This window comes from Zeus faber (assembly GCF_960531495.2).
Source record: "Zeus faber genome assembly, chromosome: 14".
NCBI classification, from domain to species: domain Eukaryota; kingdom Metazoa; phylum Chordata; class Actinopteri; order Zeiformes; family Zeidae; genus Zeus; species Zeus faber.
The window spans coordinates 14,242,193-14,259,601 of NC_137200.1; the positions used below are offsets into that span (position 1 = coordinate 14,242,193).

The 17,409-nt window shown below is 45.9% G+C and overlaps 1 protein-coding gene across 2 annotated transcripts; it reads right to left on the bottom strand.

Annotated features, from left to right (window-relative positions):
* Positions 1-1,399: 1,399 nt before the first annotated feature.
* Positions 1,400-17,086, bottom strand: LOC307239639 (RNA-binding protein Nova-1-like; the record flags this gene model as incomplete). Of its 2 annotated transcripts, none has more annotated exons than XM_080013136.1 (4): positions 1,400-2,744; positions 3,213-3,379; positions 9,241-9,384; positions 16,924-17,086. In XM_080013136.1, the coding sequence occupies 4 exons, from the start codon at positions 17,084-17,086 to the stop codon at positions 1,725-1,727; spliced, it is 1,494 nt and encodes a 497-aa protein (XP_079869262.1). In that variant the 3' UTR covers positions 1,400-1,724. The 2 variants fall into 2 exon arrangements, with proteins under 2 accessions (XP_079869262.1, XP_079869261.1); XM_080013135.1 differs by having other exon boundaries at positions 1,400-2,828; positions 16,924-17,083.
* Positions 17,087-17,409: the final 323 nt, after the last annotated feature.

Consider the following 17,409-nt stretch of genomic DNA (forward strand, 5'->3'; position numbering starts at 1 on the left):
TAAAGTCGATTTTAGGGGGAAGATAGGCGTAGGATCAATCGGCCTTAATGCAAATTCGGAAGCACGGTTCGCTGAAATCGGAATCCGAAACCTTCTTTCATGTATCCCGCCCCTGGCTATTTTGTACATGGGTATCTTGCCTATTCGGCACCCTTAATGTAAAGGCAAACTTTGTTCCATTTTTTTCTTGTTGTTGTTGTTCACAGATATTGGTTCGTACAGCTTTTTTCTCATCAAAAGCCTTTGCGGGTTTTCTTTTGCCCGCTTGTGAACTCTCGTGGACAGATCTCGCCTCAGGTGTAAACTGTGCTCCAACAGTGGTTCTCCTCGCTGTTAATTCTTTATGGCGAAGGCAGAAGACAATAATGTCCAGTAAAGTCTAGAACGTGGCCAATTACGAAAAAAAGGAGGAGGAGAAAAAAAAAAACGTCCTGCACTGAGAATGAGGTGGAAATTGCTTTTGTCAGTTTAAGACTGGATTGCTTTTAATCTTTGCAAGTTAAAAATCGACCCTCTTTACAGGGTGGTGTTGGGTAGGTGAGTAGACGGAGTAAGATCCAATGGGACCTGCATTTTTAAATCAAGTCAAGGGAGCTTGGATTTGGATTTTAGGTGTCAATGGTGAAGGAGATATGTGCCTAATCACATAGCACCAAGAAAGGGTTATTTAACGATAAGATATTCCTGTTTGTCGCTGTGAATATGCAAACGTGTTTGTGCGTTTGTGGGAGAATTATCTATGTGTGTTCTCATGTAAAATATGTTTGTACATTCCTGTGTGTCTCCTCTATCCTCTCACATTGATTATTTAACCCCTGAACTATATTCGCAGATAGAAGTAACTGTAAAAGTTCAGACTGGGTTCAAATTATACATTTCTTTCACTGCAACACAATATTTGATCCCTGTAAATAAAAAATAGCAATAGGCTAATATTGTTTTTACATTCAGATCAACCTGCGTTCACAGGTTTAAATAATCTATCTGTGTTTGAATGATATCATGTCAATAAATAAAGAGTAAAAAATATAAAATACCCAAATTTTTGAAACTTCAATTATATGATATGAGCCAGAATTCAACATATGTTAAAAGAGATGTGATTTCACTCAAGAAGTTATATTCACATTGCTCCCTCATAGTCTGAGACGGACTCAGGTGCTTGTCGCGTGAACCCCCCCCCACTGGACAATGCCTTCCGCATTGTCTACGAGGAGCAAGGGTAGCGAGACAGCGCTATTCGCTGACTGGAACTTCAACTGACACGCTCAACTCTCCGGGAGCCGAGCGTTCGTGGCTGGGGGGGGGAAAACAAACAAAAAAAAAAAAAAAAAAAACGAGAAACGAAAAAAAAATAAAGTAAAAAAATAAAACATAACTGCTATAAGGTTTTGGAGGAAGGGTGGAAACTGGAGGCCTCACCCTTGAATCTGCAGCTTGGCAGTGGACCAGTTCAGCTTACTCTGATCACCGTCGTCAAAAGGACTCGACAAACTTTTAAAAAACATCAGGACGTCGGTCCTAAAAACACATTCACATATCACACACACTTATCTTGGTTGTCTCCCCCGCCTCCTCCTTTGCAATTCTCTCGTTTTGATACTGAAATATTGAACAGATATTTGGACGTTTCGTTTTTTTTTTTTTTCCTCTCCTGTCGGTGGCCCTCTTGATTCACTTCTATCTCTTTCATCCTTCCTTTTCTATCCTCTTCTTTTTTCCTTCTAGCCCACCTTCTGTGGGTTGGTAGCACGCACGCCCTGCTCGTATGTGATCCGCTGGCTGATCAGATACTGTGCTGCCTGCGTAGCGGCTGGCGACCCTGTTATGGTAACTTTACGGTTCCGCGTGCCAGGAATGAACTCTCCCTTTTTGGAGATCTGGATGCGGGCGCCCGTTAGCTCCTGGTATTCTACCAGCGTTTTCCCTCCTTTCCCTAAAATGGCACCCACCAGGTTCTCTGGTACAGCAATCTCAACCACGTCCTTGGCCCCATCGGCCAGCTTCTCTGTTGCCAGTAAGGAGGAGGCCATCAGCGGCGACGAAGCATTAAGGTAACCGTTGGAAGTCCCTGTTGCGGCAGCTAGAGAGCCGAGGGAGAACCCACCCAGGCCTGCGGCAGGGTGGCCGGCACCACTGGAAGCATCACTCGCGTAGGAGGCCAGGAGGTTAGCCGCGGCGGCAGCAGCTGGGTTAGCGCTGGCGGCGACGGCGGCAAGGACTCCCGACGCGGCGGCGGGGTTAAGGCCCAGGCCCAGTGTATTGGTGTTGTAACCATAGCTGGCTAGCGTGTTGAGGGCTGAGGTGATGGCCAGCAGATCGTTGCCAGAGAAACTGGACATGGCGGTCGGGAAGGTGCCCATTCCTGTCAAGCCGGCCTGGCCCAGAAGGCTTGAGGCGGTGGCGGCTGCGGCGGCTGCGTTGGGCAGCACCTCGGCCGAGTTAGCGTAGGGGGATCCGGTGGGGTTGGAGTTGGCCACTGGGCCGGAGATGTTGGAATAGCTGATGTTGAGGCAGCTGCTGCTCTGAGGGTCCTCCTGGATCTTCTGCACTATGATTTCCACCGCCTTACGGTTCTGCTCAGGCTCCCCACTGATGGTCACCACTCGCTCCTGCAAGTTGATGCCCTCTGGCTTCTGGGAGAGCTGCACCCAAGCCCCTGACTGCTCCATCACTGCTTTGACCGTAGCGCCGCCCTTGCCAATGATCAGCCCAGCTGTGCTATTGGGCACTATCAATTTAGCCTGTAGGAGAGACGGAGAGATTGAAATACAGAAACTGATAGCAGAGGGAGATTTAAGAGGGGAAATGTGAGACAGGAAGAGAGTGGTGTCTCTCTGAGTCAGTTTACTACACTCGGCCCCCGCTTTACTCAGCGATTTGTTAATCCCAGGGGTTTAGGCTGCAGCTGCCACCCGGCTCTGTCTCGCTATGAAAGACTGGAGGTAAAAATAACCTGTTACCCTCACATTTTCCTGACCCCCACTATGCTCTGGGTCATGGCCTCAAAAACCCAACAAGACTGGCAACTAATGAACAAGGTCCAATTGAATCGTGACTGTTGCTACCACAGTGACTAGACACCCTGTGTCCACATTGACTTTAGACAAACAGAAGAATTTACGATCGCCTTTTTCCTTTGACTTAATTTAATAATGGACCTGATAGCTCTGACATTTTTATTTTTTTTTTACTGAGAAGTTGTGTTTTACCTGTTTGACACGGTCGGGGTTGACGGTGGTCTGTGGTTGCAGTATGCTGACTGGCTCAGTCTTCTGGGCACTTTGGGGCATCTCACGGACCTTTTCCGCGATGAAATTGTGGACGCCATTGAGTGCTTCGACTGTACCCTGTATCAGACAGACACGCTCTGTTGTTCCTGTGTTGAGAGAGGGGAAGAAGGCATCAAAATGGACCGGTTACATCGGTGTTTCCCCGGCCCTTTGTCTCCCGTGGCAACGCCAATATCCGGTTAACGATTTAAACGCGTCACAAACACGCAGATCTGTCGACATTATTAACACTGGCCTTAAATAGTTTAGATTAAATCATGAACGATGAGTTTGCAGCGAACAAAGCGTTAAATTGACTTGGGATTCAATCCGGCAAAAGAGTGGGCGATTTAAAGACCAAGACAAAAGGCATTTGTCATAATACATGTTGAATGTGACTGATTTACAGTTTGCCTTCCACCAAAATAAATTATTTTGACGGGATGAAATGATTCCCGGGACAACTCAGGGCCGTACCGACTCTTGTGGCTTTAGGAAGTCTGCCCTCCCTCACTTGTGTGTCACACCAACTGAACCAGACGCAAACAGTCGGACAATTGAACGACTCTTTTTACCGAGTGACTTGTCGAGAACCGAATCTCAGGGAAGAGTCGAAGCTTTCGTTGCTGCTAATAGTTCTCCCTTCCAGCGAGAAACCTGAGTCGGTACTCGGGCTGGAACTGATGAATTCGATGAATGATTGCCGCCTTGCAATTTAGATCCTGCAACACAAGAGCTAGTTTCCACCACTTGTTTTTTTTTTTAAGAGGGCTTTGGTCGGAAAACACTGGGGGGTGACAGTATTCCGGATTCTGCTGAGGGGAACAGCCAATGGTTAATGATTGAGTCTTGGAGATGAGGGGAAAGGACTGAATACAACATATGTATAATATTGTATGTCTTTATAACAGCCACACCTTCCTGAATATACTAAAATTTTAAAAAGCAGGACTTATAGCTGAACTACCATCCCCTTGCTCCCTGCATTCACACAGGAAACATTGAAACAGCCTCAAGGAAGAACAAAAAACATGTTGGGTTAGCAACGCCGCCGAGGGATAAAGGATTCCTCCTCAATGATGTAACCCTTTCAGTGCTCTGGAATTCTGAGCGTGTAGTCGGCTTACAGCGCCCATAGAGTACACACACTTGCTCCTCTTCCAGCCTTTTTTCTTCTCTGCACCCACACTGAAGACCCTACCAGCATTCCGTTGCCATGGTTAAGGGGCCGTGCCGTGGAAACAGGTGATGCAACGGCAGGTCCTTTTCATAAGGCTTGTTTTTTATATATAACACTAACATCGCGCTCTCTGAGCACTCGCTTTACTCTGCTCTGATTCAATCTAGTAAAAAATAAAAATGATTTCATTGGATTACTAACATTTTCTTTAGGTAATGTGAGGTTTAAATCCGACAAACACCCGATAATCCACCGAGAGACGAAGCCTCACTTTCGCTTATTTCCCCACATGCATTATGAGGTCATTAAAAAAACAAGGTTTACCCTCATATGGGAAGACTTAACAGATTCCAAAAAGGTAAAGTAGTAACAATTCAGTTCAACTTATACTTGGAAAAAAACAGCAGATCTAACTCCTGTCTTGGTTGGCAAAACAAAACAAACAATACTCAGTTATTCAGCAGTCCTTTCGTCCTGAGATAGACTAAAATCACAAGAAGCATCATTAAAAGAATCACTAAGAAAATCGTGGCAGGAGGAAAATGTAAAAAAGAAGGCAGATGTGGATCTTGTCGGATGGGAAAAAAGAATTTGAATCACAAGGTAAATCCGTTGTATATCAAAGTCGATGAGAAGACGTCAAAACAAAGAGCCTTTTACTCGCGAAATATTGTTAAAGACAAACAAACTGCAGCTTTAAAGGCGGTGCAATCCCCACTATGGAGCCCTTCAGGACCGCGGTTGGTGCCGCCCTGCCTGTCATTCTTGGAGTTCCTCCCTGAGGAAAGCCTGTTAGATGCTTGACTTTCTCTATTATGGATATTTTTATTTTCTTTTGTTCAAAAATACCTGTATCAAAAGTCAAACTATGGGTTCTTCGGTTGAACTATCGTTTTCTTCCTTCAATCAGCATTAAAGACTACTAAAGACTACTAAGACTACTAAAGACACGCACAGCCAAAAAAAAAGAAAAATGTCCAAATGTCTTTTTAAAATGTAAGTTGCATATGAATTATAAATACATTGCTTCTACTTCCTATTGTGCAAAAGAAAGACTGACCACACTGCTGCTAATCCCATTCTCACAAATAGATAATCAATGAGAATTTTTTTTTTCTAAGCACTGCAGTATTTCCTTTTCTCTCAAGAGGAGAATAATGCGTGCCATAATATGCGACGATTTGTTTTTTCAATTATCTGTGTAAAAATAAACCAGATCACGAAAGACCCAGGAAGAAGGTGAATGAAAAGGGCGCAAATATGTCAGACTGGAAGGAATTTACCACCTCGTTGACGATCAAAACCCATCTGAGCTGTGGCCCAATGGAAAAAAAAAAAAAAGTCATTGGATCAATTTGGACATTTGTAAAACGTATACAATTAGAGCTTCTCAACTTAAAATTGACAAATTAAAACGTATATTTTAAGTGCTTAAAAAATATAGCTTTAACAAACTGAAGCCCTTTTTTTCCCAAGTTGATCCAATGTTTCCAAGTGTTGTCAGTCCACTGGCTCCGAATGCAGATAATCTCAGGTTATGAGTTGAAATCACCCGCAACGCATAATGTTTATTTTCTTTCCATGTACTTTTTAGTAGATGGACTTGCAATGTTTTCCGGTGCGAGGCCAGACATAGTGACACCCCTCAATGATCTGCTAATCTAAAACATCGCTTCGATGACGTCACAAATACTTCACCGGTGTGTGCGCTGTACAGTTAGTAACTCAATACTCGAGCTGGGCTATTGGCCAGCCGCACAAAGCACAGGGGTCTGGAGTTTTGTTCTAAGTTCAAATCATGAACTCATGCGGCTCTCTCTGCAGCTGCTTAGAAGTGTGTGTGTGTGTGTGTGTGTGTGTGTGTGTGTGTGTGTGTGTGTGTGTGTGTGTGTCTGTGTGCGTGTGCGCATGTGCGAATGCACGGTATGAGAAGTTGAATGTACAGCGTGTCGCATGAAATGGGGTCGGACTCATCCGGTCATGCAATAGTATGGTGAAGCTCTACTCCAGAAATAAAAATAAAAAGCATACTGTAATCTGCCGTGCGCAAACGGCGCTTTAGAGGAACGGCTCGATGTTCGCCTATCCGGCTTCAACTCTGCAAACTAAAAAAAAACAAAGACAAACAGCAAGCGCCGCCGAAGAAAGAGGAAAACTTGGCGTGCGTTAGTGCAGCTTGAGTACAGCTGGGGCAGGGTCACGTCCACTGAGAGAGATTGAAACAGGCTATTTCTGGGTCTGCCCCCCTGTCCACTCCCTCGCACACAATCATGCATCATCCACACCCTTCACTATCTCCAGCCATCCATCTCTGTCGGGCCACGGCAGCGCCCGGCCGCACGCTTCCCACTGGGACGTTTTTTGAACCGGCGAGCTTCATGTCCTACAGCACTGACGGTTAGGGAGGTGTGGTGGGTGGCATCCTAAAAGGAGCGGGGTCCACCGCCACAGCGTGGGCTGCGGGAGGAAAATGGCTGCATCTATTGTTGTGTCCCGTTTTCTTTCGGTGTGTGCGACGGCGCTGTGGAAGTGAGCTCAGGCAGCTGCAGGGTGAGGGATGAGGGAATGCGAGCGCGCGACGGTGTCGGCGCGCCGCGATGGCTGCGGGAGGCTTGAAACGTAATACGCACTCTCGGACGACTTGCCGGCAAAACGATTTAAAAAAAAAACCTTTTGTTTCGCTTTGTAATCGAGCGAGTCCAGCATGAGGGAGCTGGTCTGCAGTGCAGCTGGTCGCCTTTTTTTTTTTCGGTCCTTGAAAGTGGTAGCTTACGGTTTGGCCTTTGTGAAACACACTCTATACCATTATGCAGAGTGCGGCGGTGGTCGGTTCATTTTACTTTGGTGGGACTGAACAACACCCAATCAAGTCCTTGCCAGCGCCCTCTCCCTCAACTCCTCTTCTCACTCATCACGATAATGAGTGGGGGGATGGGCGGAGCAGGTGGTGGCCTATGAACACATCCACTAACTACAGGGAGAGTCGTGGATACATGTTACTCCTTTCATTCGCTCCCCTGCCAAGACAAGCGACAATCATTCATTCTCCCAATCATAGCCGGACTCTGGGGCGGAGAATTTTCTTCGCGGGCAGGCTCTAGTGCTTCGAGCTGCGCCTATGTTCTCCCGACGTAGCAAGCAGAAAATCCACAGAGCGGAAACGCAAAACGCACGCGCCAGACAAAGCCATCTTTATCACCTCTGGTATTGCTCAGTAATTCTTTGACAGTTATTCGTTGAAAAGCAAAGTTTCACACGCATCTCGTGACAAAAAAAAAGAGAAGTGATGACCAGTTTTTAGTAGAGAAAAATGAAGGACTTGATATAACCCAATTTTAGGGTATGGGACATATTCTTTCCCATACAGAAGCTACCTTATTTATTCATTTTCACTAGATACTAGATACAGTCAATGGCGGTGAGCTCTCTATTTAAAAGAAGATCATTGGTATTTTCAATATGCACTTCATGGGCCAATCCTATTTAAAGTTCCGCTACCTATTTCCTCCCTGGAGATGTAAACGAAAACCTGCGTGGGCTATTCGACTAAATGGGGATTATTGGCCTCTATCACTTATCAGAAAATACATCTGTCCTTTATCAACGGCGAGATGCTCAGCATCTGTTATTCCTCAGCAGGTTGTAAAAGTTCTCTGAGGCATGAAGGGCAAACGCCAAGACTTTGGTAAAATCGAGGCGTTGATGTTATAGGGAGGAGATGCTTCGGCTTTGACCTCCGTCAGGGGTCATAGGAACCCACGAGCAGCAATTCCATGTTGCCGCTCTTTTTAAATAAGGCCTTGCTGTTAAACCAATGCTTTCAGTATACCCTGGGTACGTCCCCTGCCTGGCAGGATTTGCTCTTGCTCTTACAATAAAATGGCTACCGGACAAACAGTCAAGAAAACACAAAATGACATCCCGATTTAAATGATGTGAAGGACCATCTATAATATCTTCTCATGTATTTTGTCCAGCTAAGGAGGATAGTATAATATAGTTCGAAACCTTTAGGGTTGGTCTGAAGATGAAATACCAAACACTGAGGACGGTGTGGGATACAGCGTCATACTTCAACGTAGGGACAGGCATGATCAGTCGACTAATCGATTAGTCGACTCGGGCGGCGATGTTGACTTCCGAGAAACTATTCATGATTAATAAATGTAGCACACGCCTCACGAGAAACTCCGCCCGGACTCTTAATAAGTGTAGCATACGCATAATGAGAACCTTCACCCACTCTAATGAGTGTAGCACACGCTTCACGAGGAACTCCGCCCGGACTCTAACAAGTGTAGCACACAGAACGTGCTCGTGCGAGAGAATGATGGCGGCGAGAGGGAGCGAAGCGGGGCGCTATTTTACCCAATTCGAGAAAGAAGGAGAGCGCTCGTTGTGTGCGACGAAGCTGTCTCACGGCGGTTCTACCACTGTGACGCCGAGTCACTTGCAATTATCGCTATTTTTCGTTTTTGGCACCTCTGGCAACGCTTGTTTTTGTTTGGTCACTGTAGCACTTGGCCTACCTGGAAAAATAGAAAAGAATATTTTTTTTAAAAGCAACGTATTATTATGTGGGGTTAATGGTCTATATTGGGGGAGCGATGACGTCACGGCGAGTCGACAACCCACTTGAAATTCTTGTCAGTCGTCGACCGCTAAAAAAAAAGAAAAATTCAAATGCCCATCCCGCCTTCAAAGCACTAGTCTACAGGTAAGGCGGCGAGTCACGCTGCTCAGTACATGTGTCACATTGAGGAACAGCAGTTCACGGACGCAACATACCTGGGTAGAAGTCTTTGGATTTGGACAGCTTGATGGTAGCGCCCGTCTCTTTCTGCAGTTGTACGATAGTCTGGCCGCCCTTGCCAATTATAGAGCCGGCTGCATAGCTGGGGATCAGCACCTTCAGGAAGTACTCACCCTCCTCTGGAGGAGAGAGGAAGAGACACACACACACACACACACCGAGTGGGAGAGGGTCTCGTCAAGTGGTTTTGCTCATCTACACACGACCACGCAGGCAATCAACCCCAGAATCCCGAAACATGCTCAAATTTGGTGTGTGAATTTAAGGCTTTCATGTGTATATAAGACGACAAAAGATCATGTGGCTGGTTCAGGGGTTGGTACACTGCAGGGTAGGTATCCGGAGGTGGATTTTTAGCATTCGTAATGTGTGATTCTTTGTCGCCTTCAGAGATTGGGTGACATGTTCTGTGTTCTGTCCCAGATTTCTGGTGGAGTAAATGATGACCTCCTTTCCAGTTTTGCAGAGGTCTAATTTTAACTGTTTTCAAGGAGTTTCAGCCACCTCTGAAAAACATGCCGTATCAAATGTACGGTTTGGATGAAGACAGATCCACTTTTTTTCCTCATTCATAACCGAGACATAGAGAACGAAGAGGGAAAAGAAGAACAACAAGGGGACCGCAATTCGCCGGAGTAAACGGCTTCCGTCCTGGCTTACCAAACGTTAACTACGCACATAGGAACCAGGTACAAAGAGTTATCAATGCAGTCCGTGGAAGCCAATACGTTGTGATCCTGAGTAATGAGAGGACGTGATGAGAGCATATGGGAGACAATCCCACAGATTTGTTCGGAGGGTACACTGCCAAGACAGTCTAAATCTCCTCCATTTTGGAAGGGGCTTCAGCAGCTTACAGTGGCTTGTACCAGCCAGTGATTGACAGCGTGTCAGTTGAAAAACATGTTCCTCCTTCCGGTTGAAAGAAGGTTCCCCTCCCTATGTTGCTAATCAAGACTTAATCGGCACCAAGGTGAGCGGTGTGTTCGTCCAAAGAATCCCCTATCAAATTAAGGCCGTTAATCCAATAAGGAACCATCAGCCACACATCGTAGTTGGACGCCGCCATGGCTCCACATAGTCAACGTGCAAAACCGAGAATGAAATGACGAGATTCAAAAGCATCCACCCATGAACACCTTGTTACGGAAACTGCCAACGAACAACTAACTCCTTATAGAATACGTGGCTGACGAGAAAGTCAAAAAAATATGAAGACCTGATAATGTACTGTACCGCGCACGTGATACAGTACTTGTTGACAAATGATTTACCGCTGCGCACAATGCGCAGATGCAATGACGTCATGTCCAGCTCTTTTCCGCTGCCTCAAAGGGTGACATCACTCCGGTGAGGACAAATGTAAAAAGAAAGTGCCTTCTGAGGCAGCCTCGATTCAAGTCGGCAACCATAACTATTGCGTTTTTTTTCATAGAGGATGTCGATGGCACTGGGTCGCTGACTGTGTTGCTGCGTTCTATGCTTTATTTGTTGGTGGAAAATAAATGTGTGTGTGTGTGTGTGTGTGTAGGGGGGTGGGGTGGGGGGGCTGTTTGACTGAGAGGGAAGACAGATGGACAGAGGTGGATAGCCCCTCACCGAGACTAACCTGTTGCCTCCGTAATATACTCATTAGATTCAGATCATGATGAACATGGCACTGTGACATCGAGGAATTTCACGGGCTACACGTTAGCTGCACTGCCTACTCCATTAATATGCTCCTCATGTTCCATTCAGACTAAAGTTAGTGTCCGTATTTGGGGGATTTTTCCAAACAAAAGACCAAAATCAACGGTTCAATAGACTTCAGATGGATAACATCTGAATGATTGGGATTTTTGATTGACGATTTAAAATAAAGTCCCATATTCACTTGGATCTTCGAAACTGGGTTTCTTGCATAATGCATTATACGATCTCAAATAGCACGAAAGCACATGTTGGTCCTATGAAATGTCATTTTCATATACATTTAAATCCAACGGTAAGCATCAAGACATGGAATATTGCAGAAAAATATATGGTGTAAAACATTCAATGGAAACCCGTTCAATTATTCTCAGCCCTTCACTGCTTTTTTGGATTTTTGCAGTACATTGAAGTCAATTTCTCCATTTTATCTAGCAATGAACGCCACTAACATGACCTTGGTGAAAAAACTGAAGATCATGCATGACTGAGATGATCATTGCAAAGCTCTTGAGTTTTGTGCTACTGCCACAAGTCTGTTTTGCTACTGGGGCTGCTGCTGAAACCATTCAATGGGAATTGTGGGGATTACGGAGCACACCTCCTCTGTACGACCTGTTGTTGACAAGAGAACCCTAAATCCACTGCGTAACTTTCTGCCATCTCCAACCAGAACAGACCCAACAGGAGAGCAGGCCACTCAGATTTCCCCTATTGGCCTCACAGCAGCGTTTGCTGTCATTAGTCAATAATTAATTCTGTCCTTGTGTCTGATATCACAGTAACAGGTTTTAATGGCGTCATGTGGTAGAGTAAACATGGCAATCTGTTGCTGCAATCCGCCAGGGAAGGGGAGCAGTGGGGCACGTTGGGAAGCCGAGCCCGGTAGGGTGTCCGTTCAAAGCCCTCTTTCCAACACTGGAGGGATGGCTCGGAGGAGAGAGACGTGAACACCGAGCCAAACGTGTTTAGTTAAGTCACTCAAGGGGGGTGGGTCAAGAGGAAATGCCTTGTGACCGTCCTCCCTCCTCCTCACTACCCCTCCAAGTACTCACTATGCATTTCAATAGACCAACCTGCCACTGGCGGACGGCAAAGGACGACGGCACAAAAAAATCGCAATAATGAACAAATTAACTTTGAGGGTTTCACGGAAATTGACAAGTAGTTCAGCACGACCCAACGAATTCAACAAGTCAAGAGGCATACACGAAAAAAAAAAAAAAGAGTTTGACTCTTACCCATTCTGAGATCCGCTGTTTCAAGTCCACCGTCAGATCGCCATCAATGCCGGAGCGCAATCTCTAAAGGGTCTCTTAACGTTAGTCTAGGCATAGGTGCAATCGTGGTGTTGAGGAATGCGGCCAGTCGACCTTCTTCGACGAGGTCTAATACATCGGCGGGTGCAAAAATAAAGATTTTACCGCAGCATCCGAGCCATGCCTGCAGTCGGCCAGAGCCTCAATTGTCTGAGAAAATGCTAATGCAGGCTCTCAGTGTTTCCAGTGAAAGACGGCAAGCATTGTTCAAGCCTGCATCGGTTTGAAGGGGGGGGGGTCTTCCCTGCCGCATCACCCTTTTCACTGCTCTCATCCATATTCATCGAGTGGCCTGTCCGTCTGCAGCAGCACGGTGGACCGACACCTCGCCGGGCCAATCAGCTGCCTGCTCGCCCCCTGCACGTCACGTTCCCACCCCCCGATGCCGGTACCAAAAAATTGAATTTTCTCCCCTACTCCGCCTCTTTTGACGCAGCACTATAAAGTATGGCGACCCATTCAGTTCCCTTTTTTAGTGGAAAGTGACAAAGGTGAAGTGGTTGGGGGGGCTGGCTGCTTGCTGGAGTGGTGTATGGGAAAGCATGTAGAATGACCTTCAACGACGGCTGAGGAGGTGTGTGGGCAACATAAGCAGATGATGAAGCAGACAGAGGAGTGATCTGAGAGAGCATGCCTTATGCCACCCCCATCGCTTCTCCTCCTTTTCCCCCACCCCCCCAAATCCCTTAGACGGCCATGTTTGAGAGGGCGGAGGGGCTCATCAACCATTGCAAATGGCAGTGCCGCAGAATGGTGGAGGGGGGTGATAAAGCCAATCACTACGTCTATAAATCTTACACGGGGAGGCAGCCTAGGTGAGCGTGTGTGTACAAATGGTGCAATGTGCATGGAGATACAGCCGGGTCCAGTCCCACTACATAATGCGTTCCAGGGGACCTCATAAAAAACGGGACTCCTTTTTTTACTTAGCTGAGCGCATGGTCCAAATTGATTTTCCCTTATAAATCAAGAACACATAATGGCCCAATAAGGTTTCTGGACAAAAAACATATGCTTTTGTTAAACAAACCTCATTCATTGAGCATCTACCAGTTTATAGACACAGTCCCCTTTTAGGCTCCACTCCCTCTCGCTGTCTATCCGTCTCTACCTTTATTTCTGCCTATAGCTCTCTCTCTCGCTCGCTCTCTCTTGCTCGCTCTCTCTCTCTCTCTCTTTCACTGCCACCTGGCAAATTCACAGTCCGCTCACGTCACATTGCTCTGCAAGGGCACCTGTGTCCTTCTTACCCCCCCCCCCCAAAAAAAGCAAAAAAAATAAAATAAAAAATAAAACAACACAGCTCACATTCATGTGCCAACATTTCCATTAGCGAGGAGATCATACCAAAACCCTTAAGCGACACAATCTTTGAAGCACACGCTTTGCAGCATACAATATGTCTAATAACAGGATACATTAGTACATTAGCAACCTCAAATATGAGAGATGCTCATTTTGAGGGGAGAAGGGGTTCCACTGATAAAAGAAGAGTCACCCCCCCCCCCCCGTCCGTTGTGGCTTAAATGTCCAGACATCCCTAAATACACAACAAGGGAATCGGCTTTTGAAAGTGCACAGGCTTTCTCTGCCTTTGTTACAACTGCCAGTCATGTTAATGATGGAGTCATTCTGGGCATCGTGATCAATATCAGAGACAGCCTCGGGTTTAGTGATTACAGGGAGGGGTGAGAATTATCTGGCTATTTACCTAAAGACAAGAAATAGGTTTTTTAGAAACCCAAGAACAACCGAACGGATCCTCGCTGACAAACACTTCAGAACACTAGTTCAATTAAACCACCAGAATTAAATATCCAGCAGAGCTTTCCCCACTGCCGTCGGTTGCAAAAGCAAACACATACCGTTTGAGGATCTTAACCCACACAAGGCTACACAGCCCTCACAATGAATGAGGCCTGTCACATTAATGAATTAATGTTCGTAACCTATTAATGATGAACACTGTATGACTCCACACCAACACAAAATGTTTCAAGATTTCATCAAATCTCAGGACGCATTAGAAGGCAACGGCATATCATTTACTCAATATGTTGTTGAAGAAAAAAAGGATTTCCTCAGACGTGTGCCTAGATTTACAGACCATAGACTGTGCACGGAGCAACAATACCTTCTTTAGGTAGCCATCTGGAATGCCTTTCCCCCCTGAGAGGAGGATGGCAACCTCCAGAGAGTTAAAAATTTGCGTGTCAATATTGCCCTTTTTCCCCCTCTCACAATTAATCTCGAGGCCCCGCAATCCAGAAATATTCTGCTGAGATGTCTTACAGGTACAAATGGAGAGGGGAAAGAAAAGGCGGTAAAATAGCCCTTCACCTCAAAAACGGAAGAGTCAAATATCAAAGGTGCCTGACTGGATTCAGAATTCAAACCCATCTTTGTCAGATATTAAATAATCAATTTCACATCATTAATCCATTGGTGTCATGTGTCTGGTAATTTGTCTGCGAGCATAATCCGCTGAAGCCTCCGTGATGACCACAAATTCAACACAAATGTGTTGTTGTGGTCGCCCGGGCAGGACACGGGACAGATACTCCTGCAAAAGAAGGTCAGCTGATACAATGGTGCATATCTGCAGCCCTTAAATCACACATCTGGGACACGTCTTTGCGGGTATCGCATGTGTGGCTTTCTGCAAAGACGCCGCCGTGCTCTTGGCGGGAGGTGCTACTGCCACCATCATCTGAGGGCTGATAGATGAAGGATGCAAAGAAAGACAAAGCAAATATACCATCTGGCGAGGAAATGGCCATGGGTCTGCCGACTGTCGGGTACATCTGATTGAAGACCGGCTGTAAAAATGGAACGCTAAATAAGCGGTGGTGTCCCTAAGGGGTGGTCTGCGACACCCATCCAACCAACGGCCCCCACCGGGCCCCCCCCAACAGAGACCAGGTTTATTTTTTATGTCAACCTTTGTTTATCAGCCTGAATTTATTGTACAAATTTCCAAACAATCGCCACCCCGAGCCAAAAAAACTCGTTTTATTATTTAAAAAAAAATGTTTTATTTCTTGATTCTCGTCGTGTGAAAACAAATTTCTCTTTAAGGCTATGACTTTTAGAATTGAAGATAATTATTTAGCTTGAAGCAAATGGAAAAAAGGGTCCTTCACATGCACTCACACTTTTTAGAACTTTATTTATCCTACTTAATATGACCTACTACAGGAGGTATAAGAGAATCTTTGTAAATTAGCATTAAACAGACACAAAGTGGTTATCCATGGTTTGATCCCAAGTGACTATCATTTAATGTTCTTACCTTTGAACAAAGACACCTTTTCAAAACCGTGAAATTCCACTACGCCTTGCCTTATTCTAAATACAAGTACTAACATCTCTTCCGGTACCCTGGTTACTGTGCAGAGAATGAGTCTGCAGCAAGTGCACACGATAGAATACTGTTCCGCCTTGGGTTTTTTTAAACTCGTGAATGAACCGCAAAATTAATTCACAACAAGACAAAACAACAATCTAATGTTTTCCATAATCGGGCAGGTTTAGGTGGGAGCTATTTCTGTGAGACGCAGGAAACCAAAGTGTTAAAGCGTCTCAGTGTTAAACTGTCAAAGTGCATCTATATATAATCGTGAGAGCAGATACTCCATGCATGCATTGAGTTGTTTTTGGTGGGTATTGAAGTGGGCCATCTCCAGTCGTAAAATCCTTCCCCAATTACTTCCTCTCAGAGTGTGCGACCTTCCCAACCCCCATCACTTCTCCACTCAATGAAAGACACCATGCCAGACGTCCAGATGTGGACCAGCGATGGCTTCGGGTTCAAGTTCAAAGCTGAGATCAGTAGGGCACTTCATCATCCTGCTTTCTGGGATGTCTCGTTAGGGTTAGGGTCATATAAACTACACCGGCAGGTTCTCAACACGGGGTCCGGGGATTCCCGGGAGTCCACACAGAGGTTCCAGGAGGGGGGTCCCCGGGAAAATGATGAATAGTTAAACTTCACCACTATGTTATTTTACCAAACGCACCACTAGATTATGTATTTAAAAAAAAATAGAGGGTCCTCACATTTTTATTAATACTTCTCCGAGTTTGGTGTAGCTACAAATTTCCTTGTGAGTGCACAGGAGAATCCTTGTAGCCAACAAGACCAGTGGTTCTCAACATGGGGTCCAGGGATCGCTGGGAATCCCTCGAGAGGTCCCAGAGTGGGTCCCCAGAAAAATGATGAATGGTTCAACTTCACCATTGTTTCATTTAGGCCTGAAAGATGTTAGCACCGTTAGGGAATGCACAATAATGACAATGGTGTTTTGAGCATAGCGTAACAGGACTGTACCTTATGTATATGAGTATACGTTTAGTATAGACAACTATGAAAGTTTGGATGAACTAATAGCTAATAATAAAATGATCTCAGATTGTGGGTCCCTGAGACAAAATCGAATCAAATGGGGGTAACAACTAGTTTATGTGCATATCAAATTGAGGGGTCCCTTGATATTAAAAAATAAAATAAAATTAAAAGGTTGAGAATGACTGGACTAGACGAGTTACAGCTTAAGACAAAACATAGCGCACTGGCAGGCGGACACACTGTGGGGTACACGTTCGCACCTTCCAGCATTTTAGTACACGGCTCCAAGGGTCTCTCACCTCCCGTGTTGGAGCGCTTGGTGCAGCCGGCCTCCTCGGCCGGAGCGTCCAGCGGCCGCTTCCTGGAGTCCGGCGAGTCAGAGTCCATGTGGGGCGGCTGGAGGTGGAAGCTGGGACTGGAAAACAGCCCGTCATGATCCACTGCTCCACCGGCCAGCATCATATTAGTACCCAATTCACCCCCTTCCTCCCCCCCCTGATAATAATACAAATAAATAACAATAATATTAATAATAGTCGTCTAGAAAAAAAAAAAGTGCGCGCCTCCAACAGTGCCCAAGCAGCGCGCAAAAAGGCGACTTTCGGTTTCCCCCGATAGCGACAAGTTTGGGCTTCAAATGTCCAAAAAACGGCGGACCACCGCGCCGCATTAGTGGTGGTACCCCGCCACCCCCCCTCCCTCCCTCCTCGTCCTCCTCCTCCCTCCCCGGTTCTGTCGCTCGTAAATCTAAATATAAAATCGCACAGAGTGAAATGGATGCATCT